The 13,059-nt window shown below is 45.2% G+C and overlaps 2 protein-coding genes across 4 annotated transcripts in view; one reads left to right on the top strand and one right to left on the bottom strand.

Moving 5' to 3' along the window:
- HCFC2 (host cell factor C2) overlaps positions 1 to 13,059 on the top strand; it is a 46,309-nt gene that overhangs the window by 3,711 nt on the left and 29,539 nt on the right. For all 3 annotated transcript variants that reach the window (XM_056574522.1, XM_056574520.1, XM_056574521.1), the window contains exons 3-4: positions 3,677 to 3,837; positions 12,063 to 12,271. In XM_056574522.1, the coding sequence (XP_056430497.1) occupies positions 3,677 to 3,837; positions 12,063 to 12,271 (370 nt within the window). The remainder of the gene's footprint in view (positions 1 to 3,676; positions 3,838 to 12,062; positions 12,272 to 13,059) is intronic.
- Positions 1 to 13,059, bottom strand: part of GLT8D2 (glycosyltransferase 8 domain containing 2) — a 38,595-nt gene that overhangs the window by 25,392 nt on the left and 144 nt on the right. The gene's annotated exons all lie outside the window — the stretch shown is intronic.

Below are 13,059 nucleotides of genomic sequence, written 5' to 3'. Positions count from 1 at the left end.
TTACATTACTTATCCTGTATTATACTCCAGAGCGGCACTCACTATTGTGCTGGTACAATCACACTATACATAGGTGGTGAGAGCATCAGGGGGCCTGAGGACATAAGGAAAGGATCGGGGGGCCTGAGGACATAGGGAAAGGATCGGGGGGCCTGAGGACATAGGGAAAGGATCGGGGGGCCTGAGGACATAGGGAAAGGATCGGGGGGCCTGAGGACATAGGGAAAGGATCGGGGGGCCTGAGGACATAGGGAAAGGATCAGGGGGCCTGAGGACATAGGGAAAGGATCAGGGGGCCTGAGGACATAGGGAAAGGATAAGGGGGCCTGAGGACATAGGGAAAGGATCAGGGGGCCTGAGGACATAGGTGGTGAGAGGATCAGGGGGCCTGAGGACATAGGTGGTGAGAGGATCAGGGGGACTGAGGACATAGGGAAAGATCAGGGGACATGAGGACATAGGTGGTGAGAGGATCAGGGGGCCTGAGGACATAGGGAATGGATCAGGGGGCCTGAGGACATAGGTGGTGAGAGGATCAGGGGGCCTGAGGACATAGGGAAAAGATCAGGGGACATGAGGACATAGGTGGTGAGAGGATCAGGGTGCCTGAGGACATAGGTGGTGAGAGGATCAGGGGGCCTGAGGACATAGGGAACGGATCAGGGGGCCTGAGGACATAGGGAAAGGATCAGGGGGCCTGAGGACATAGGTGGTGAGAGGATCAGGGGGCCTGAGGACATAGGTGGTGAGAGGATCAGGGGGCCTGAGGACATAGGTGGTGAGAGGATCAGGGGGCCTGAGGACATAGGGAAAATATCAGGGGGCCTGAGGACATAGGTGGTGAGAGGATCAGGGGGCCTGAGGACATAGGTGGTGAGAGGATCAGGGGGCCTGAGGACATAGGTGGTGAGATGATCAGGGGGCCTGAGGACATAGGTGGTGAGAGGATCAGGGGGCCTGAGGACATAGGTGGTGAGAGGATCAGGGGGCCTGAGGACATAGGGAAAATATCAGGGGGCCTGAGGACATAGGTGGTGAGAGGATCAGGGGGCCTGAGGACATAGGTGGTGAGAGGATCAGGGGGCCTGAGGACATAGGTGGTGAGAGGATCAGGGGGCCTGAGGACATAGGTGGTGAGAGGATCAGGGGGCCTGAGGACATAGGTGGTGAGAGGATCAGGGGGCCTGAGGACATAGGGAAAAGATCAGGGGACATGAGGACATAGGTGGTGAGAGGATCAGGGGGCCTGAGGACATAGGGAAAAGATATGGGGACATGAGGACATAGGTGGTGAGAGGATCAGGGGGCCTGAGGACATAGGGAAAATATCAGGGGGCCTGAGGACATAGGTGGTGAGAGGATCAGGGGGCCTGAGGACATAGGTGGTGAGAGGATCAGGGGGCCTGAGGACATAGGTGGTGAGAGGATCAGGGGGCCTGAGGACATAGGTGGTGAGAGGATCAGGGGGCCTGAGGACATAGGGAAAAGATCAGGGGACATGAGGACATAGGTGGTGAGAGGATCAGGGGGCCTGAGGACATAGGTGGTGAGAGGATCAGGGGGCCTGAGGACATAGGGAAAAGATATGGGGACATGAGGACATAGGTGGTGAGAGGATCAGGGGGCCTGAGGACATAGGGAAAGGATCAGGGGGCCTGAGGACATAGGTGGTGAGAGGATCAGGGGGCCTGAGGACATAGGGAAAGGATCAGGGGGCCTGAGGACATAGGGAAAAGATCAGGGGACATGAGGACATAGGTGGTGAGAGGATCAGGGGGCCTGAGGACATAGGTGGTGAGAGGATCAGGGGGCCTGAGGACATAGGGAACGGATCAGGGGGCCTGAGGACATAGGGAAAGGATCAGGGGGCCTGAGGACATAGGTGGTGAGAGGATCAGGGGGCCTGAGGACATAGGGAAAAGATCAGGGGACATGAGGACATAGGTGGTGAGAGGATCAGGGGGCCTGAGGACATAGGTGGTGAGAGGATCAGGGGGCCTGAAGACATAGGGAAAAGATCAGGGGACATGAGGACATAGGTGGTGAGAGGATCAGGGGGCCTGAGGACATAGGGAAAAGATCAGGGGACATGAGGACATAGGTGGTGAGAGGATCAGGGGGCCTGAGGACATAGGGAAAAGATCAGGGGACATGAGGACATAGGTGGTGAGGGGATCAGGGGGCCTGAGGACATAGGGAACGGATCAGGGGGCCTGAGGACATAGGGAAAGGATCAGGGGGCCTGAGGACATAGGGAAAAGATCAGGGGACATGAGGACATAGGTGGTGAGAGAAACAGGGGGCCTGAGGACATAGGTGGTGAGAGGATCAGGGGGCCTGAGGACATAGGGAACGGATCAGGGGGCCTGAGGACATAGGGAAAAGATCAGGGGGCCTGAGGACATAGGTGGTGAGAGGATCAGGGGGCCTGAGGACATAGGTGGTGAGAGGATCAGGGGGCCTGAGGACATAGGTGGTGAGAGGATCAGGGGGCCTGAGGACATAGGTGGTGAGAGGATCAGGGGGCCTGAGGACATAGGTGGTGAGAGGATCAGGGGGACTACAATAGATATAAATGGCCTTCTAAGGGGTACCCGGGCAAAAAATAGGTTGGAAATCACTTTTATAGACGATGAAATGTCTTGGAGTGTTATTATGTCTAGCTAAAAGCAGGAAACTTTACTAACACACCACCGGCTCCCTCTGTTAGATCAAAATAAAGAAGAAACATTTTCTATTTGTTTTAAAGGGTTATGTATGGACAATAATATATAAAGTATAAACACAATTTATGTGTCATAGCCAAAGTGTAAATTCCAGGCAAAAACTTTTTTTATATATCAACTGGCTCCGGAAAGTTAAACAGATTTGTAAATTACTTCTATTAAAAAATATTAATCCTTCCAATAGTTATTAGCTTCTGAAGTTGAGTTGTTGTTTTCTGTCTAACTGCTCAATGATGACTCACGTCCCGGGAGCTGTCCAGCTCCTATGGGGATATTCTCCCATCATGCACAGCTCCCGGGACGTGACATCATCATTGAGCAGTTAGACAGAAAACTTCAGAAGCTAATAACTATTGGAAGGATTAAGATTTTTTAATAGAAGTAATTTACAAATCTGTTTAACTTTCCGGAGCCAGTTGATATATAAAAAAAAGTTTTTGCCTGGAATAAACATTATTATTATTATTATTTTTTTTTTAATCAACTGGTGCTGGAAAATTAAACAGACTTGTAAACTACTTCTATTAAAAAAATCTTTATCCTTCCAGTGCTTATTTGCGGCTGTATTACAGAGAAAGTTCTTTTGTTTTTGGATTTCTTATGTAATTTTTTCTGACCACAGTGCTTTCTGCTGACACCTCTGTCTGTATCAGGAACTGTCCAGAACAGCATAGGTTTGCTATGGGGATTTGCTCCTGTTCTGGACAGTTCCTGACACGGACAGAGGTGTCGGCAGAGAGCACTGTGGACAGAAAAAAATAAAAATAAATCCAAAAACAAAAGAACTTTCTCTGTAGCATACAGCTGCTAAGAAGTACTGGAAGGATAAATATTTTTTAATAGAAGTAATTTACAAATCTGTTTTACTTTCTATCACCAGTTGATTAAAAATTATTTTTTCCACAGGAGTAACCCTTTAACATTAACTCTTCTCTTTTTTCTTTCTTAAGGCAAGTCGTTGGCTATGGAAGAAGTTGAAGCCTCATTCTTTACCCAGTGGCTCCTTGCCATGTCCTCGTCTTGGGCACAGTTTTTCTCTCCATGGCAATAAGTGTTATTTGTTTGGTGGCCTTGCCAATGAGAGTGAAGACAACAATAACAATATTCCCAGGTACTTTTATGTGTGCTTAAGTTTTCCCTGCTGTCATTCATAGCGCAATGTTCAGGCTCATTTTGTTGTGTTAGGCCAGTGTTTCCCAACCAGGGTGCCTCCAGGTGTTGCAAAACCACAACTCCCAGCATGCCTGGACAGCCTTTGGCTGTCAAGGCATGCTGGGAGTTGTAGTTTTGCAACATCTGGAGGCACCCTGGTTGGGAAACACTGTGTTAGGCATTTGCAGTGCACACATACTGCAGCGTACCCTGGGTATACGGTCAATGAATGTATCCATAGACCCCCGTTACCTGTCAGAAATAAAGAGATTGTCATGTTGGTCTCTTTTCAGGCTTTATAGATCAGGGTTTACTGTATCGAATAGTGATGATTCATGATACTATACTGGCACGAAGTGTTTAAAGAGTGCCAATCGCCCAAAACTTTACATTCTATTATCATTAAATAGCTTACAGTGCCCCCTGGTCACACGGTTTCTTGATACACCCTTTTGTAGCTTAGCATTGAGCATTTATAGTTCAGCGAGTCCAATTGAAGTGAATGGGGACAAGTTCTAATACCACACACAACCTGGTGACAGGAGTGGTACTGTTTTTTAGAAGAAATAAGCTCTGTGTTTCTATTCCTGGATAACCCCTTACATCAGCTTTATACTATTCTGTATGTTGAGTGGGCTAGCTGCTGCTGTTAGACCCTGCCTTTACTTCTGGGCCTTGTCCCCTTCATTATGTGTGTGGCTGTGAAGGGAATTGGTGCCCAGGGTTAGCTTTGTAAATTTTATAGCCGGAAATGTCACGTTTTCCTTGGTGCACGTTGTGATAAGGTGGCAAGTAAAGGGTGTATTTCCTTGGCTCACCCTGAAGTATCTCTCACCTGCTTCTTAAGTAATGAGGCAGAAGGGAAGGGAGGTGTATATAAGATGGAGAGTCAGTCTAATGTGGGCTCTTCCTAGGAGACAGCAAGTGGGCTGTAGGGAAGAGACAGAGCCTGCTGAGGAGTTCACAGCCCGAGCTATGAGGGGCTCAAAGAGAGTGACATGAATTGTGAGTAGAAGGTTGCAGGGGACATATGTTTAACCGGCTGAGGGAAGCTCAGCGGTTGTTAGTCAGGACAAGCTGATCTGTCTAGTCAGTGACCAGACGGTCTAGGATTTTGTTTTGTTCCTGCCTTTTGTTTATTTTTTTCCCTGCAACCTGTCTAATAAAACTGGCAAGGTGCCAGGTTTGCATTATAAACGTTTGTTTGCTGGTTTATTGAGAAGAAACACATCCTGTGGCGTAGTCCAGGATGATCCCAGAGTGAATCCCGAGGAGGGTTCCTTACAACATATATATCATTTTAGCATACATGTGAAGTTTGGAGCTGTCCTGCATTTCACCTGTTAGGGTGCATGCACACCACGTTTTTGCTATACAGTTCCCGTATATGGTTTCAAGTTAAAAAACGTATGGAACTGTATAGAAAACCATATGCATTAACTTAACATTGTAAACCATATGTGAAACGCATCATCCGGTTTAGTCTGTTTTCCGTCTTATACTGTTTTGTTCGTTTTTTTTTACCCGTACCCAAAACCAGGGCTGTGGAGTCGGTAGATAAATGTTCCGACTCCGGAGTTTTCTGTACTTCCAACTCCTACTCCGACTCCTCTGTATTAATATGCGAATGTATTTTATACATTCCTTAAAAGAAAGAAAGGCAGCATACATGTCCAGGGGTGTGGAAATTTAAAAAAAAAAACTACTTGTCCAAGGGACTAAAGCGGAACACAATCTACTTGTCCCTCAAGAAAATCCACTTGTCCTGGTAGATAAAATAATTTCAACCAAAATAGTCTGATTCCCCCCCCCCAACTAGACCACCAGGGATGGATATAAGATCCTTTAGACACTGCTGACAGCGGTGATCTAATGGTTTAATAGGCGGTCGCAGTATGCTAGGATATTGACGGCGGGAGAGCGGTAGCTCCTCTTACACCTGAGACAAGCCCAGAAAAGTCTAGATGTAACTTTTTGATCACCTTATAAAAATTTCTCATATGAAGTGACCAAAAATGAGCAATTCTGGACTATTATTTACATTTACACCGTTCACCGTACGGTTTAATTAACATTATAATTTAATAGTCTGGACATTTCCACATGCAGCGATACCACTTATGTTTATTTTTGTACATTATTTTTATTTAAAGAAAATTGGAAACTTTTATTAGGAAAGGGGCTTATTCACATATATACGCACTTTTTACAATATTTTAATCACTATTTTTCAGTCTCAATAGGGACTTATGTGTTACTGGGGGGTGTTCTGCTTCTCCAGTTTGTGTGGTGCATTTTGTGTCAGAAAATGCTGGAAGTTGCATTTAGTTAGTAGATAACTACAACACCCAGCATGCCCTGATACAGTCTATGGTTGTGTGGGTGTTGCAGCATGTTGCACTGTATAGTACAGTTAAGGTTATTGTGTAACATGCTGGGAGTTGTAGTTTTGGTTTGTGTCAGCTGCAGAGCCATAGGATGTGTCAAGGAATACTGGGAATTACAGTTAGTAACTACAACACCCAGCATGCCCTGATGCAGCCTATAGCTCTGCAGCTGACCCGAACCAAAACTACAACTCCCAGCATGTTGCACTTTATAGTTCTAAAGTTTAGGTTATAGTCCAACATGCTGGGAGTTGTAGTTTTGGTTCGGGCGTGTTTGTCTGCATCTGTGGGGCTCTTGGTTGGCGGGTGAGTATGAAGGGGGCGGGATTCTGGGGGTGCAATTTAGTGCGGGTGCCACTAAAAATAAATAAAATTAGATGGCACAACTGCCCTAATGCCCGACGTGACAGTCTGCTCCTATACAAAACATTCATGCATACACCTATCATACATACACCAGCCACTGCCCCCATATCATACACACACACACACACACACACACACACACACCCGCCACTGCCCCCCCCACATCATCACATCATACATTACATACACACATACACTCACACCATACATATACACCATACATACACCTGCCGCTGCCCACCCCACATCATACATCACATACATACACATCACACTTAGACATCATACACACATTATACATTACATACACATCACACTTAGACATCATACACACATTATACATTACATACACATTACACTTAGACAGCATACACACATTATACATTACATACACATCACACTTAGACATCATACACACATTATACATTACATACACATTACACTTAGACAGCATACACACATTATACATTACATACACATCACACATCACACTTAGACAGCATACACACATTATACATTACATACACATCACACATCACACTTAGACAGCATACACACATTATACATTACATACACATCACACTTAGACAGCATACACACATTATACATTACATACACATCACACTTAGACAGCATACACACATTATACATTACATACACATCACACTTAGACATCATACACACATTATACATTACATACACATCACACTTAGACATTATACACACATCATACATTACATACACATCACACATAGACAGACATCATACACACATACACTCACACCATACATATCCACCAGTGTATCCCAACCAGGGTGCCTCCAGCTGTTGCAAAACTACAACTCCCAGCATGCCCAGGGCATACTGGGAGTTGTAGTTTTGCAACAGCTGGAGGCACCCTGGTTGGGAAACACTGATATACACCATACATATGCACACATCATACATACACCTGCCCCCCCATCATACATCACATACATACACACACACACTCACACCATACATATACAACCACCCTTCCTGCCGCCGCCTGTATTCTTGGTCTCCTCACCTGATCCGCCATGAGTGGACATCAGAACTGTAGTCCCGGCCGGTGTGAGGTGAGATTTCCGTCCTCCCCCTCACCCCCCCTGCTCTGTGTTTTCCCCGTACAAACTAGGAACCTCCCCGTGGTGGATTAGGTCCTGTCTAGACAGAGCAGGGGGAGGGGAGGGATAGAGCTGTGTGCGGGGGATGGAGCTATGCACGGAGCTTTCTATGTCCTTTCTCTCACCCTGCTGTGTCTTCTGAGCTCCGTCCATCCTCCGGGAGGGGAGATAAGGGGGCTCTGCAGTCAGCTGGAGGCCGCCGCCCCCTCCATACACTCAGAGCTGGTGTGAGGTACAGACTTCCATCCGCTCCTGCACCTCACACCGACATTAAAGAAAAATAAGGGGGAAGTCTGTCTGTCCCTGCTAGCCCGATACAGGGCTAAATCTATAAACAATTCACCTGCCCGGCGCCCAAAACTACTTGTCCCGGGCGTCGGGCTATAGGATTTCCACATCCCTGATGTCATTACCACAGGACTACTGGCTGGGAAGCCAACAGTCTACTGTATTGAACAGTTTGTGTGCTGATCTGCTGCTGAAGATAGGGCAGTGGGAGGATCCAAGAAGGGGCATTTATTATAAAACATGATTTCCCTAGTAGAATCCCATAGTCAAGTTTAAAGGGGTACTCCACCCCTAGACATCTTATCCCCTATCCAAAGGATATGGGATAAGATGTCAGATCGCCGGGTCCCATTACTACACCATGCTTTCATTACTACACAGAGAGTTCACTCTGTGCGTAATGACGGGCGATACAAGGGACGGAGCAGCGTGACGTCATGCCTCCACCCTTGTGACATCACGGCCTGCCCCCTTAATGCAAGTCTATGGCTCCGGCCCTTGTATCGCCCGTCATTACGCACAGAGTGAACCCCAGCAGCGGGACCCCAGCGATCTGACATCTTATCCCCTATCCTTTGGATAGGGGATAAGATGTCTAGGGGTGGAGTACCCCTATAAGCTAACAATCGAGTTTACAAGTTTTTATAGCCTTAGCAGAATGGCAGCAGTTTTTCCAATGGTTTACAGCTTCAGTCTTGAACTGTTGACCCTCCATTCCCTTCACTTATACAAGTTTCTCTAGTCCTGCAAAAAACATATTTCCTTAATCCCTCATCAGTGAGAGGCTAGGTTACCCATGGGTTCCCTGTAACAGCAGAACACAACACTATGGAAAGTATAAGTATTACTGCTCCTAATTGTGCGTTGTGTGCCATATAGTAAAGCACATGAAAAACATGCTTCTTCACGGTCACTTAACATGTTCGTTTTGTGGTTACATGAGGCACTGCATGCATTGGTCTTTATTCTTACAGTAGAGAAGTCATTAATTATAACTTTTTGTGAATTGGGACATTTAAACTTGCTTTTTTTTTTTTTTTTTTAAATTTAGTCGGAGTTGGTGCATTGTTTGCCGACTCCGACTCCAGGTACCCAAAATTTCGTCCGACTCCTCGACTCCGACTTCACAGCCCTGCCCAAAACTGTCGTCTACCATGTTTTTTGGTCCAGGTGAAAAACCGTATTAACCCCTTAAGGACCAAGGACGTACCGGTACGTCCTTGGTCCTGCTCCCGTGATATAATGCGGGGTTACACGGTAACCCCGCATCATATCACGGCGGGCCCGGCGTCATAGTGAAGCCGGGACCCGCCGCTAATAGCGCGCGGCGCCGTGCGCTATTAACCCTTTAGCCGCGCACTCAGAGCTGAGCCGCGCGGCTAAAAGCGAAAGTGAAACCATGCCGGTTAACTCAGTGGGCTGTTCGGGATAGCCGCGGCGAAATCGCGGCATCCCGAACAGCTTACAGGACAGCCGGGTGGTCCCTACCTGCCTCCTCGCTGTCCGATCGCCGAATGACTGCTCAGTGCCTGAGATCCAGGCATGAGCAGTCATGCGGCAGAATTATCGATCACTGGTTTCCTATGAGAAACCAGTGATCAATGATAAAGATCAGTGTGTGCAGTGTTATAGGTCCCTATGGGAGCAAAAAAAAAAGTGAAAAAAAAAAAAGTGAATAAAGATCATTTAACCCCTCCCCTATTAAAAGTTTGAATCGCCCCCCTTTTCCCATAAAAAAAAAAACTGTGTAAATAAAAATAAACATATATGGTATCACCGCGTGTGGAAATGTCCGAATTATAAAAATATATCATTAATTAAATCGCTCGGTCAATGGCGTACGCGCAAAAAGATTCCAAAGTCCAAAATAGTGCATTTTTGGTAACTTTTTATATCATTTAAAAATGAATAAAAAGCGATCAATAAGTCCTATCAATGCAAACATGGTACCGTTAAAATCTTCAGATCACGGTGCAAAAAATTAGCCCTCATACCGCCCCATACACGGAAAAATAAAAAAGTTATAGGCGTCAGAAGATGACAATTTTAAACGTATTAATTTTCCTGCATGTAGTTATGATTTTTTTCAGAAGTACGACAAAATCAAACCTATATAAATAGGGTATCATTTTAATCGTATGGACCTACAGAATAAAGATAAGGTGTCCTTTTTACCGAAAAATGTACTACGTAGAAACGGAAGCCCCCAAAAGTTACAAAACAGCGTTTTTTTTTCAATTTTGTCGCACAATGATTTTTTTTCCCATTTCACCGTAGATTTTTGGGCAAAATAACTGACGTCATTACAAAGTAGAATTGGTGGCGCAAAAAATAAGCAATCATATGGATTTTTAGGTGCAAAATTGAAAGAGTTATGATTTTTTTAAAGGCAAGGAGCAAAAAACGAAAATGCAAAAACGTAAACCCCCCCGGTCCTTAATGGGTTAAACAGTGTACGTTTTTTTTTTTAAACATGGGAGTCAATGGGAACCGTTACAGAACTGTATGTGCATACGGTTCCCTCCATTTTTCACCATACGGTTTTTGACTTTGCACAGTTTTGTCTTGGAATTTCAGTCAAACAAGTGAAACTTCATTCAAAATGGAGTGAAAAGTTAAAAACGTGTATGGTTTTTTCTTAAAAAACTGATGCAACTGGACATAATTTTTCAAACCGTATACGGTTTTCAACCGTAAACGGGTTAAAATTTGTCCACATGTTTTGATACAGTTTAGTCAGGTTTTGAGGAATCAGTTTTCCATCAAAACCTGATATGGGAACTGTATTGCAAAAACGTGGTGTGAATGCAGCCTTAGTGGTATAGGTTGTCTGAGGCATGTACCTAAATACATATTGATTGAGAAAAAGAGGGAAAAAGGGGTGGGACGGCACTGGTACTGAGCAAAAAATGCACCCGAATGTGAATAGGGAGCAGAGTCAAAAAACAGGTGTCACTAATAGCTTATCCAGCAACTAACTGAATGGACTAGAGGGAACCAACCTGACTGTCTTGTGGTGCTCTCGTATGTATAAGTGTAGATTCAATATAGCAACAAGAAGAAACAAAAAGTAACGGAGCACTCACATAATGGACCTGTGTCCCAAGGCAGGAGAGTCGGTTTCAATCCTTGTCTTCCATAGCGGGGAGGCGGTGGATGGTACAGGGGGAGTATCAGACACCGGCCACGGACCGTATCACGCCCACTGGCGCGAAGCGCCAGTGGGCATGATACGGTCCGTGGCCGGTGTCTGATACCCCCCCCCGTACCATCCACCGCCTCCCCTCTATGGAAGACCGGGTTTGAAACCGACTCTCCTGCCTTGGGACACAGGTCCATTATGTGAGTGCTCCGTTACTTTTTGTTTCTTCTTGTTGCTATATTACCTAAATACATACATGCAGGGCATTTGCTGTTGTCCAATGACAAAAATATGACTGTTCCTGCTGTTGTTAAAGTCGTAGGGTATCTCTTTGGTGTTTTTCCGTGTACCCGACTAAGCTACCTATTGATCTTCTCGAAGTATATGTTGGGAATTAGACTGAATTCAGTCACAAGGGGGAAGATTTATCAAAACCTGTGCATAGGAAAAGTTGCCCATAGCAACCAATCAGATCGCTTCTTTCATTTTGCAGAGGCCTTGTTAAAAATGAAAGAAGAGATCTGATTGGTTGCTTTGGGAAACTGAGCAACTTTTCCTCTGGACAGGTTTTGATAAATCTCCCCCTAGTAGACTATGTTTGGTCCACTGTTGTGTACATGATGTACAGCCCAAACGTGGCCTTACCTTCTGTTCTGTCACTTCTGCAGTCTTCTTATCTTCTCTAACACTGTTATGCACTGACGTATTATGCCTAATGTATGCTCACGTGTGATATTGTATTCATTGGCTTGGTAAACTTGTGTTCCGAACAGGCAAAGAGATGTTAGGTCTTAATAAAGTATTAGTTTATCCTATGTTTTATACTGTGTTCCCTTTCTTCTCCACATGCCAGGTACCTGAATGACTTTTATGAATTAGAGTTACGACAAGGAAGCGGAGTTGTGGGCTGGAATTTACCACAGACCAAAGGTGCCCCTCCGACCCCACGGGAGTCCCATTCCACAGTGATATACAGCAAGAAGGATTGTGGGAAATCAAAGCTATATATTTTTGGAGGAATGTCCAAATGTCGACTCAATGATCTTTGGGAACTAGATATTGGTGAGCAATATTCAGGACCTCTCTGTCTGGGTGCGGAGAAACAGGACAGTACTGCTTTCCCTAGGAGTCCTGGCAACATTTGAACAACTCTTTACATAAAACTACTGAATCTAACAATAGACAACAATATATCTCTCCGCTCAGCATCTTCACCTTAACCCCTTAAGGACGCAGCTCATTTTCACCTTAAGGACTGAGCCCTTTTTTGCAATTCTGACCACTCTCGCTTTATGCATTAATAACTCTAAGATGCTTTTACCGAATATTCTGAATCTGAGAGAGTTTTTTCGTGACATATTCTACTTTATTTTGGTGGTAAATTTTCGGCGTAACTTGCATCCTTTCTTGGTTAAAAATCTCAAAATGTCATGAAAATTTTGAACATTTTGCATTTTTCTAACTTTGAAGCTCTCTGCTTGTAAGGAAAATGGATATTCCAAATAGATTTTATATTGATTCACAAAAACAATATGTCCACTTTATGTTGGCATCATAAAATGGACATATTTTTACTTTTTGAAAACATTAGAGGGCTTCAAAGTAGAGCAGCAATTTTCAAAATTTTCATAAATTGCTAAATCTGAAGGGACAGATGTTACAGAACTACAACTCCCAGCATGCCTGGGCAGTCTAGGCATGCAGAGAGTTGTAGTTTTGCAACATCAGGAGGGCTACCGTTTGGGCACCACTGTAATACTGGTCTCCAAACTGTGACCCTCCAGATGTTGCAAAACTACAACTCCCAGCATGCCCAGACAGCCTTTGGCTGTCTGGGCATGCTGGGAGTT

This window comes from Hyla sarda, chromosome 4 (assembly GCF_029499605.1).
Source record: "Hyla sarda isolate aHylSar1 chromosome 4, aHylSar1.hap1, whole genome shotgun sequence".
In the NCBI taxonomy this organism is placed as follows: Eukaryota; Metazoa; Chordata; class Amphibia; order Anura; family Hylidae; genus Hyla; species Hyla sarda.
Note: the sequence above shows the minus strand (reverse complement) of the source record. Positions and strands in the feature narration are given on the sequence as shown.